The sequence below is a fragment of the Sinocyclocheilus anshuiensis genome, unplaced genomic scaffold (genome assembly GCF_001515605.1).
Source record: "Sinocyclocheilus anshuiensis isolate Anshui unplaced genomic scaffold, SAMN03320099.WGS_v1.1 scaffold96, whole genome shotgun sequence".
NCBI lineage: Eukaryota > Metazoa > Chordata > Actinopteri > Cypriniformes > Cyprinidae > Sinocyclocheilus > Sinocyclocheilus anshuiensis.
The window spans coordinates 906637-919697 of NW_015554094.1; the positions used below are offsets into that span (position 1 = coordinate 906637).

The following is a 13061-nucleotide window of genomic DNA, read 5'->3' on the forward strand; positions in this document are numbered from 1 at the left end:
TAATGCTGTTCAGTTGCTTTGACACAATCTGTATTGTTAAAAGCGCTATATAAATAAAGGTGACTTGACTTGACTTGACTTAAAGATTTTACTCCCAGACTAGTTTTCAGCCTTTATATACATTATAATAGGAAATGCATTATAAACAGGTGAAAATGTAAAGATTTCTATATTTCTCTTTTTCATCTTGGCTTCTGACATCTGAATGCTATGTCAGAACTGCTGTATGAAATGATTTTATCTTAAAGGCATCATACTTTTAAAAGCAAACTATTCCTTGATCTTTTGCTATAAATTCACTGAAAATCTTCAAAAAAATTATTGTGATTTTAACAGTAAAAGACTTTAAAAATGCTAAAGTAAAAACCTGTTAATTGGTTAACAGTAAGTTTCCATACTATATTTGGTTAATAACTGTAATTACATTTAATGTAATTTTGCAGTAAAATACTGTTAAAATTGCAGTTTTTGGAAGTGAAAAAGAAAAAGTCATTGTATAATTTACAGTGAAAAACTGTAAATTGACACAACCAAAATTGACATGTTTTTTTTTGTTGTTGTTGAAATAACTGTTTCTTCTTGTTTTTTTTTAATCAGTTGTGTACATTAGGGTTTTATCTTACATCTAATGTTGATAAATTAATTGTTTATTGCATTATTTCAGTATCGTGCGTTACCATGATGGTATTTAGTATTTGTGTGAATGACAATGTGTGCACCTTCTATATATAAGTATTGTCCTCCTCAGTTTGTGAAAAAGCTTTGTTCATCATGTGACTTTCTCTTCACCACCTGTTTTTGGTGGTTATCAGTCTATTACAATGGTTCAAAACAGATATTAGTACTTCAATAGGTCTAAAATAAATCATTATTATTACTACTACTACTATTATGCCAATAAATACATATTAGTTAAGTTCAAAAATGTAAATTATTAAACTTAATTGTTGTTATTAGTAGTAGTAGTAAATTTAAAAAATAAACATTTATGTAAGTCAGTGTATTATTATTACATTTCAAAATAGTAAATTATTATTATTATTATTATTATTATTACACTTCAAGTGTGTGGATTATCAATATTATTATTAGTCTACACTGTAAAAAGAAAATCTGTGACATTTACGGTAAAATACTGGCAGCTGTGGTTGCCAGAACGTCACCGTTAAAAATATGGTAGAAACATTTTAGGTTTTACAGACTTAACTTAAATTCACAATAGCTTTTCCACAAGCTGAGGAGGGAAATACTAATATATATATATATAGAGAGAGAGAGAGAGAGAGAAGGTGCACACATTGTCATTCACAAAAACACTAAACACCATCATGGTAACACACATGATAATAACAATAAACATTAATTTAACAACATTAGATGTAAGATAAAACACTAATGTACACAACTGATAAGGAAAGACTAAGAAGAAACATAATTATTTCAACGAAAAAACTACTTTTTCTTTTTCACTTCCAAAAACCGTAATTTTAACAGTATTTTACTGTAAAATTACATTAAATGTAATTACATGTATTCACCGTATATAGTATGGAAACTTACGGTTAACCAGTTAACAGGTTTTTACTGTAGCATTTTTACAGTCTTTTACTGTTAAAATCACAATCATTTTTTACAGTGTATGTGTGCATGTGTGATTGTGTTAAAGTTCAAAACTGCTAGTTATTATACTTAATTATTGTTATTATTTTTAGTGCTAGTATTAAAATAAACAAATACACATGTACAAAAAGTGTGCATTATTATTATTATTATTATTAAATAAATACATATTTATGTAAGTTCAAATGTGTGAATGTTCATTATACTTAATTGTTATTATTATTAGGAGTAGTAAATTAATATTAATGTAAGTCAAAAAGTATTATTATCATTGTTGATGATTCACACTTTTCAAATTACATAATAATACTTATACATTATAGATATATTTATTAAAGGGGTTATATGACGTTGCTAAAAAGAACATTATTTTGTGTATTTGGTGTAATTCTATTGTGTTTTCGTAGTTTAAGTTTCAAAAAACACATTATTTTCACATACATGTACATTATTGTTGCTCCTCTATGCCCCGCCTTTCTGAAACGCGTCAATTTTTACAAGCCCCCAACCCCACACACACCACTACCACCACACACACAGTTACAATATACGTAAAAGATGTGCTCTACAAGGCTCCTGTTGTAATCCGTCAAACCTTTGACCTTAAGTATAATTCATGGTGAGGTCACGCATGCATCATTCAGCGCTCATGGGGAAGTTTATTGCGGGGTAGGTAACGCTGTGTGATGTACAACCCTCTGTCGGGTTTCTGGGCCGCAGCAGCGGGAGCCATACGTTGCTGCGGTTCGAGCAGGTCATTTGGGTTGACCTTTCCTATGAGTGATTGACAGGTAAATGACAGTTGCGCAGTGCCATAAAGATGATGAATCTTTGAGTCTGAAAGGTCAGAGGAGGCGTTACTGAGGAAGCAAAGCATGATGGGAACAGAGGGTGGAACACACAGGGTCCACTGAACAGGAGCTTCTCTAACATTTCATAACCTGTGGGCATATTAGAATAGACTGGAGTATTGATGCTGAAAATTTAGCTTTGATCACAGGAATAAATTACATTTTAAAATATATTAAAATATATATATATATTTTTTATTGTAATAATATTTCACAATATTACTGGTTTTACTGTACATCATTTGCTAATTTTTCTATGTGTTTAACTGAGGTAAAGGGATGGTTGACAAATAATTTCCTACAATTAAATGAGGATGAGACTTAGTTTATTATATTTGGAAATAGATTCCCTGAGAAAGAACTGGTTGAGAGTTATGGTCTATTGTCAAACAACATGCTTGGTTTTGTGATGGATTTAGGAGTAATTTTTGACTCAGATATCCACTTTGATCACCAAGTACTTTTTTTCAGTTGAGGAACTTATCTAAAGTGAAACCTATCCTTTCTACCAAGGATCTGGAAACTGCTATGCATGCTTTCATTTCCACAAGATTGGATTATTGCAGTGCTTTATATTTAGGTCTAAGTGAATCTCTGGTTACTCGTCTTCAGTATGTTCAAAATGCTGCAAGAGTTTTAACTAATACCAGAAAACGGGATCATATAACACCTGTGTTGATATCTCTTCACTGGTTACCTGTAAATTATAGAATCCAATACAAGGTATTAATGATTGTGTACAAAGCATTGCACAATCAGGTTCCTGGGTGTTTAAAGGACATGCTGTCTCCTTACCAATCTCAAAGCCATCTGCACTCTTCTCAGAACTTGCTCTTAACTGTTCCTCTGTCTCGTTGTAGTGGAGATTGCACCTTTTCAGTTGTGGCTACACTCTGGAATGCCTTCCCTCTATTCATAAAATCTTCATCAACTGTGGACATTTTTAAAAGGAACTTAAAGTCTTATTTATTTCATCAGGCTTTTGGCGTTTGAGTGGGTCGGATTAATGTGAGTGATTTCGTTGGACGATTTATATTGGTGTCATGCTGTGTTGGTTTTGTATGTTTGTATGTTTTTTTTTTTTTTTTAGAGTTTTAATTATCTCTTTACAGCACTTTAGTCCATTTCAATGGTTTTGTAATTGTAATAATAAAATGTTACAAGTAACTATTTGTCTTTTTCTTCCATAGAAAGTAACGAAATACTTATACCGTAAGTTGGCTGATGATTTTCTCTCACAGAACAGTACAGCTGTGCTTGGCTTACCTGTTAATTGTAATAAAACATAATTTTTCTCATAAGTGCATCTTAATCTTAAATCATGTGTATGTTAACAGGTACTGTGCTCATCTCAAGACCCTAAAGCAAGAAGCTCTGCTGTTGACAGAACTGGCAAAGCTGGAGGGAGAATTGTTTCCGTGGTTGCTCTTCTGTCCTCATTAGTGTCTTTTTACTGAGGAAACATAAAAACCCATCAGATGCCATAAACCTGCAGCCCTGATACTGAATATCTAGAAGATGATCACTTGACAGTTTGGCTCTGAAGCACAGTTAAGCTTTTCTTCTTTAGAATAACATTGACTGATGTATATTGAACAGTATTACCAGATTAGATTTTTTTTGTTTGTTTGTTTTAATTTCATGCCTTTAAATGTGAGAGTTTCTCAGTTTGGTATGCAAGCTTGTTTCCACCACAGAATACAAAAAAATAAATAAATAAATAATAATAATAATAAATACATAAAAAGGTAATTGCTTTGTAAAAAGCAAACTTATCTCACAATTTAAGCTTTTTCCTTGCAGTTCTGAAAAAAAATCAGAATTGTGAAACATAAACTTAGAAATGTAAGATTCAGACTCAGAATTGCAACTTGCAATTCTGAGAAAAAAAGTCAGAATTGTGAAATATAAATGCAATTTCAGGTTATAAACTCGCAGTTCTGAGAAGGAAAGTCAGAATTGCGATTTAAAAAAAATCACAATTACCTGTTTTACTTTGTATTCCATGGCAGAAAAAAAAAACAATTGCGAGATGTACTCTCAGAATTCTGAGAAAAACGTTGCAAGATAAACTCGCAATTGCTAGAAAACTGCAAGTTTTTATATTGCAATTCTGACATTTTTCTCTGAATTGCACATTTATATCCCACAATTCAGACTTTGTTTCAGAATTGAGTCAGAATTGTGAGATTTACTCACAATTGTGAGATGAAAAGTTGCTATTACCTTTTTTTTTTTTAATTCCGTAGCAGAAACAGACTTCCACAGTTTGGCTTATAGGCTGTTATTTGTGCTTGTGAAGAAAACACAATGCTACCATCAGGTGTGATTCATTCTTAATGAATCCCCCCAGTCTCTAATCAGAGAAGTGGCAGTAAAATCGGATGTGACTTGACTTTTAGATCAGTGCACAATGTGGCTAAAAGATCATGGAACTGAACACAATAACTCAGCTGTGATGTTTCTGCAGGGGAATTAGAAGATAAAATGATGATACAAGTTCCTTCCTTTAATTTCACTATTTATAGACGTATCATCCCTCAGTGCCCACACACTGTATTCCCTCGCTCCATCTCTCTGTCTTTTTCTCTCTCTTAATGAAAACTGATGCCCTGTTAATGTTCAGTGAAGATGCATTAAAAGCTGTTCTGTCATATTTCTCTTTAATGCTCTGTTTGCACTGAGAGAGAGATTAAAACAGGATCATTCTAGTTTAGTTGCATTCATTAAAACAGGAAAAGTTTTGTTGTTTACACTTGCAGTGTTGAAGAGTTGCATGCTTGCAGTGAAGACAGCTTTGTTGATTATAACAAACAATTTAGCATACTTGCAGTGTTTCAGGCTCATGCATTTGCACTATAGACAGCTTCAGTGATATAAAAGCAGTGTTCTATTTCTGTCACATCGCTTGCAGTGTTGCAATGAAATGCACTTGCAGTGAGAGTTATTGATTGTAACAGGAACATTTCAGTTTTGTTTCTTTGCATTGTTTCATGCTCGCAGTGTAGCCAGCTATGTTGATTTAAAACAGAAACATTCTAGTTCAGTTGCTTTGCACACTTGCAGTGTTGTAGGGTCATGCATTTGTTCTAGTTCTGTCACAATGCTTGTAATGACATGTGTTTGGTCGCAGTGTTGCAGAGTTGCATGCTTGCATTGATTAAATCAGGATCATTCTAGTTTTGTTGCATTGGACAATTGCAGTGCCACAGGGTTACGTGATTGCAGGTTTGCTGGTTATAACAAACATTTTAGTTTAGTTGCATTGCACGCTTGCAGTTCTAGTTCTGTCACACCACTTGCAGTGTTGCAATGAAATGCGCTTGCAGTGAGAGTTATTGATTGTAACTGGAACATTGCAGTTGTTTCTTTGCATTGTTTCATGCTTGCAGTGTAGGCAAGTTTCTTGATTATAAAAAGAACATTTTAGTTTTATTGCATTACTCACTTGCAGTATAGACAGCTTTGTTCATTTAAAACAGGAATGTTCTATTTCTGTTGCACTGCACCGTTTGCAGACACTGCTTTCGAAGATAAAACAACAACATAATATCTTTATTATTGATTATAGTAAAGTTGATTATAAAGAGATCATTCGGGTTTTGTTGCATTGTTGATTTGAAATGTTGCAGGGAAGACTGCTTTATTCATTATAATGAGAGTGTTCTAGTTATGTTGCATCTCAAACAGATTTGTTTATGCTAAAGCTCCTCTTATTCCCACTGGTAGCCGCCACATCACTTGCTGTTTATTTGCATAAAGTTAAACTCTCCTCAGCAGCATTGCATCGCCTGTGGTTGCTGATGCTAATATCGCAGCACATCGCTGTCAGCGTGTCACTCGCTTGCAGCATAGACACAATGTCTCACTCATTCCAGGAGGGAAACTGATGACACTGGGTTTTCTAGGGTCGTTCCAGTGCGCTCATCACGTCAGCTGCGGGACATGTCTGGGGGAATGAGGGGGGATTTAGCTGTCAGAGTCTGAATCCGTGAGAATGAGTGCAGTACAGATGTACCCCCAAATGAACAGACGTTTTAAGAGTCTCCTCACATCTGTCATGAGATTGCACCTTCGTGAGATTGTCATTTTGATCGATCCTTGCGGGTGCCGAGGCAGGGCTGTGTCAGGGGTGTGAGGAACTGCATTTTTATTTGTGTGTTTTAGTTGTATTTGGATGTTTTCAGTTCATTTTCATTGGCACACTGTGTTCTCTGTAGCAATTGTTTGGATTCAAGGCTCAGATTTCAGAATGTTTCCAAAATTTCTGGAATGTTTCCGAAATTTACTGGAAATTTTCCACCTTTTTGCAACCCTAATCCCAACACAGAAACATTGTTTAACATACAAAAATAAGCAAAGAGCCTTAAATCAAACTTTGTTTAATATTTACTTTCATTTTATTTATTTTAAATGAACTACACAAACCACACGTAATCACAGGCTCCTCTTGGCCTTAGGAACATGGAGTGTGTGAAGCCGAAATGCTTATACAATAATGTCATACCTGCAGTGTTGCAGTGTCATGCATTTGCAGTGTAGACAGCTTCATTGATTGTAAAAGTTCAGTCACACCGCTTGCAGTGTTGCAATAACATGCACTTGCAGTGAGTTTAATTGATTATAACTAGAACATTCTAACTGTGTTTTTCTTGCAGTGTTGTAAAGTTGCATGCTTGCGGTGTGCACAGCTTTGATGATTGTAACCAGAACATTTTAGTTTTATTGCATTTCTCATTTCTCGCAGTGTTGCAGGATCACACACCTGCAGTGTTGATTATAACAGGATCGTTTTAATTGTTACACTTCTCATTTGTAGTTTAGTCAGTTTTGTGTATTTTCAACAGAAACGTTCTAGTTCTGCTGCAGTGCACACTTGTAGTGTTGCAGGGTCATGCGTTTGCAGTTTAGACAACTTCATTTATTATTTAAGGAGAGGTCTGCTTCTGTTCCACTTTGCTTGCAGGGTCGCAATGACATGTTAGTTTTGTTGCATTTCTCATTTGCAGTGTTTATCATACAAAAGAAAACTAAGAGCCTTAACTTTACTTGGTTAATATTTTATTTTATTTTAGATAAAATGTAAAAACTACTCAAACACACAAGTAAGAACATGTACGCGATTGTCAGTGAATGAGACACATTTTGGTTGATGATGTTTAACCTTTGACATTAACACGACAGAATATCGATATTTTTTCTTCTTTAGTTTATTTTAGCTATCTATGATTGTATGCTGAGTGACCCTTTATTATTTGCAGTCAGCATTGTTTTTCTCTAACCCAACCGACAAGTTGAAAACCACTTCTCTGTAACATCTTTCTCTCTTTCTTTCTCCAGAGCCGTAATGCGTTTCGAGAACCCAGACGCCAAAGCCAATGAGACGCCAGTGAAAGCCAGAAATGCCACAATCATCTACTAAAGAAACGCAATGGAAGATCTGCCTTCTTGACGAGTCACGATGCATGAATATCCACAGTGTGTTGATGTACCTACATAGACGCAACCGCTTCTTTTGACCTTCCACATTTGGACGCCCCGCTTTTAAGCTCGACTTTAATCAGCAGACCCAGCATGTCTGCCGTCCATCGGTTGTGACTGGAGTTTGGCGGCAGCATGCGTCCATGTGCGGGCTCCTGGCGCTGGATAGCGCTGGTCCTGCTGGCCTGGGGGACGTTGCTCTTTTATATCGGGGGACATCTGGTGAGAGACAACGAACATGCGCCGCGCTCCAGCCGTGAGCTGGCGAAGATCCTCACCAAGTTGGAGCGACTGAAACAGCAGAATGAGGACCTGCGGCGCATGGCTCAGTCACTACGGTAAATCCACTCAATACAGTCAAATAACACTGCCTTGCATCATATTTGCTGAATAAAATACTTTTCATACTAATATTGGGGTGCTGATTCCAAAGATAGTGTCTGTTTTGCTCAAGCATGTCACAATTTCTTCCAAAATATTATGCATTTCATAGCATTTTTGCATTTTTACAGTAAAGAAGTCTTGTATTATCCCTTAATCAGCAGAAAAACTGCCACAAACACATGATTTCTGTTCGAATCTGAGCCTGATTACTACATTATTTCTCAGCACATTTTCACATGAATGATTGATATTCTTCAACTCGGCATCATCAAATTAGTTAATATTAGGCCTTTTTTACAAATCATTTGAATTTTTGAGTCCCGTGATCTATTATTACAGCATCTGTTAAAGGAATAGTTTGGGCAACAATGACAATTTCTTTATTTTAATTCTGTAATAAGAGTCCACTGAAGGTGATCATCGTGATATCCCAAGTGCAGTTGTATCGCTTCCCAAAAATGAGCAGATAAACAATAAACACAGGCTTGGCTTGGCTTGGCTTGGCTTGGCTAGACTAGACTAGACTAGACTAGACTAGGCAAAACAAGAACATTTACATGGACACAACTCACCAACAGTAGTTACAGGCAACACTACAAAATAAAAGACATGAAAATATGAACATAAACCAACACCCAAAACCACCTGTGACATTTTCTCACCATCAAAATTCTATTTTTGTTTAAAAAAATAACAGAATACGGATTTGCAACAAAGTGTGGATGAGAAAATACTCAGTACGTTTACATGGACAACAAGACTCCAATTTTAATACGATTAAGACAATACTCTGATTAAGAATCTACCATGTAAACAGAGATTTTTGATTACCTTAATCCGGCTAAAGTCATAATCGAAGTAAACACTAATCGAATTAAGACATGGAGACAAGGAGTATTCCTATTTTAATCGCATTATTGAAGTGCAGTAAAGACATGTACACACCTTAAAGGGGTCATATGATGTTGCTAAAAAGAACATTGTTTTATGTATTTGGTGTAATGAAATGTGTTTATGCGGTTTAAGGTTCGAAAAACACATTATTTTCCACATACTGTACATTATTGTTTCTCCTCTATGCCCCGCCTTTCTGAAACGCGTCGATTTTTACAAAGCTCATCGGTCTGAAAAGCGAGGTGTGCTGTGATTGGCCAGCTATCCAGTGCATTATGATTGGCCGAATACCTCAAGCATGTGAAGGAAATGTTACGCCCTATTGTGATGCCCTGTCAGGCTGGAGCAATGATTCAAAAACATGAAAACCCATTATAAACGAGGCATTCGTTGCATCCAGTGGGGACATAATTATGGATGTAAAAGTTTTTATCGTTCATCAGCTGAAAAACATTTTTCTGACATGTACACACCTTAATCACACCATTATCGTCATGTAGGACTTTTCGCCGCATTTTGTGACAGGATACACACATGGCAGTGGTCAACCGTTTGACGGCAAACAAAAGAATGGCTTCAACAACGCCGCCGTCTGTTTCCATGTATAGCATGATAAATAATTAACTGCACTTGAAGCTTTCTGTAAATGAAAAATGAAACACCCAAAACTGTATATGGCATCATAACGAAGACAAACTATATGTTTATACATGAAATTCCGGAGGGGACGTCGGATGGCGTCACGTGGTGACGTAATGAGGTGTGCCATTAATCGAACTATATACTATAACATGTAAAACAGGAACATGAAAGGAATATTCTAAAAGCAACTCATGTAAACACCTTAATCGTAATATTGTCTTATTCAGAATAAGGTACATAATTAGATTACTGATATCCATGTAAACGTAGTCAATAACAGGATTTTCATATTTGGCTGAATTATTCCTTTAACCTTGGCATCTGTGCTAGAAAGACCAGCTGAGACAAGGATGAGACCATTTTCTAGGTTGATTTATGCTGGTTTAGTGCTTCTGTTGCAGGTATCCATTGTGTTGCTTAGAAGGAATATTGTAGTGTTTATTTCATATAAATTAGAGTGCAGAATAAGTAAAGAGTCGTTCACGCATGACACGTTCTTTTGTTCATGAACAAAACGAAGGTTCTCAAGACACTTTTTTTTTTAAATAGTTTGAAATGCTTTTAACTTGACCAAGCATCTTATTCAGTGTTTTTGTCTGCCGTAATTGTGAAATGTTGTCGAATTGTCTTCATTTGGGGGCTTTTCTCAGTAAATATTGATGCATGCAAGTATTTAAATTTTTTATCAATTGACAGTCTAAGCAAAAGCATTTGACATGTAGATGCATTGTATAGGTTAAATTGTTTGTGAATATTTTATTTGAGGCACAGCTTGGTTTGTGGTGTCAAGGCTGTGAGTTCTGCCACCAGAAAGCCTTTCTCACATTTACAGTGTTTGACCCGATTCTGTCTGATGTGAGTTCAGCACCCTGGACACAATGTCAGCTCTTGTGCTCTCAACAGAACAAGAGAAATGGAAACGTATGAGCTTCTGAAGAAACAAAATCCCATGTTCATAAATGCTCTTTTGGACAAATAGAGTTCTTGCAGTGCAATGTTTCTAGTTTTTATTTTATATTTATTTGTTAATAATAATTATAATAATAATAACATGTTATAAAATCATTTTAAGAACATTGTAAAAACATATATATGTATATTATTGTATTGTTGTTTTAATGTTATTAATTAATTATTGTAGAAACAAAATCTCATGTTTATAAATGTTCTTTTGAGTAAAACTTAGCCAAACAGTCCAAAGTTATCAACCAGGGCTTAAAATGATGTATATTATTATTAATATAATAATTTAATATATGATATGGTATGGTATGATATGATATCATTAATATAGTATATCAATAATATTTTTATTTACATTTTTAATATAAATGTTTATTTTAACTTTTTTTTGTTTTATTTATTTATTTATTTTTTTGAAATGCTTAATTGTAAGTGTAATATTAATAAAAATATGTGAATATTTTAATTAATCAATATTTATTTTCTATAATTTATAATCTAACTTAATTAAAATGCTAAAAACAATCACTATGTAAACTGAAATCATATTTATTTTCTTCTCAATAATGATTGTTTTTATTGAAGCACATATAATTCTTACAGTGCAGTGTTTTTATATTTTTATTTTATATTTATTTGTTGTTAATATTAATTTGTTGTTAATATTAATAATAATATGATATAAAATCAGGCAATCAGACCATAATTTGATTTTTCTCATTCCTGTTTATCCATGTAAATCTAAACGTATTATACCAATTAAGAGAGTGGTCAAGGAATGGTCTGTGGAAGAAAGAGACATGCTAATGGTCTGTTTAGAGGCTACCGATTGGTCTGTTTTTAAAGAGTCATGTTTTGATTTGGATGAGTACACTGAGGTGGTTACCTCATATATAAGTTTTTGTGAGACGGTGTGTGTACCTTCTAAGGCTGTTACCATATATAATAATAATAAGCCATGGTTTAATAAGGAAATTAAAAAATTATGGAGGGAGAAGCACAAGGCATTTAAGAATTATTGTATTGTTTTACTATTATTAATTAATTATAATAGAAACAAAATCACGTTTATAAATGTTCTTCTGAGCAAAACTGAGCCAAACAGTCCAAGAGTGTTTTTTTTTATATAATAATTTAATATAAAATGTAATTAACATAATATTTAATATTATATTTTTTTTTGTAAGTTGATTTGGATAAAAGTAAATGCATAAATATAATATAAATTTTAAAATGTGCATGTTTTCATATTTATTAATTTTAATATTTATATTTAATATTTATTATTATTTTAAATGATAAATATTGTAATTTTTAATTAACTAACTTAAAATGCTAAAATAAATCTCAATGTAAACTCATATTTATTTTCCCCTCAATAACTATTTTTATTGAAGTACACAGAGTTCACAGAGTGACTCGTTCTGGTGGAGAAAGTCAAGATTTAAAAGAGCTTATACTGAGGAAAATTTAGTGCTCTCACGGTTTCACTGGGTGACTTTTTTGATGGTGTACAGCAAATGTCAGAGGATTGTGCAATATGTTCAAGAGAAAGTGTTTTTGCAGAGGACCTGGAGAAAGTGCTGTTCTTAAAAAGATCATCAGTGAAGTAGGACTGCAAAATTAATTGAAGAAATAATTACAGATTACAGCTGTCACAATTAACTAATTGTGAAGTGTGTTGATTACAGCACAGTGCTGTTTTGTAGGGGAAGTGTGCTTAAAACTGAACCTACATTTGATAGTCTGTAGCATAGTTCCTCAAAAACAGCTCCAGAGAGCCAATCTATGGCCCATAAGCAGAAAACAGAGCTACTCTGGTCATTTGTCTTTATCGGGCTGAAGGAGGGCCATCTATTTCAGATATAAATCTTGATCTGATCAATATCTTCTGTGCTTTAATTCCAAACAGATCGTCCAGTGTGGCTCTTGTGTGTCTTTCAGCCTCAATCTGGTCTCAGTCTCCCATTGATCTGCTCTAAACCTGGAGGTCCACGATATCAGTCCCAGATCTCTGATAGATCCAGCAGCGTCCTTGACCCGTAGAACTGGAGGAATATTGATTATAAAACAGCTGTATTTATTAGTGGGGTTTACTAAGGCAAGATTCACTAAGACTAGAGCTCATACAGTCCTGCAGCATTTGTGCTTTTGACAAATTAATTATATGTGTGTTTGTGTGTGTGTGTGTGTGTGTGTGTGTGTGTGTGTGTGTGTGTGTGTATA

At 34.2% G+C, this 13061-nt stretch overlaps 1 protein-coding gene across 1 annotated transcript in view; it reads left to right on the forward strand.

The window, feature by feature from the left end:
* The window catches only part of LOC107669464 (alpha-(1,6)-fucosyltransferase-like), a 93093-nt gene that overhangs the window by 46488 nt on the left and 33544 nt on the right, over positions 1 to 13061 (forward strand). The window contains exon 2 of the mRNA XM_016461703.1: positions 7812 to 8290. Within this exon, the coding sequence (XP_016317189.1) occupies positions 8088 to 8290 (203 nt within the window). The 5' untranslated portion in view covers positions 7812 to 8087. The remainder of the gene's footprint in view (positions 1 to 7811; positions 8291 to 13061) is intronic.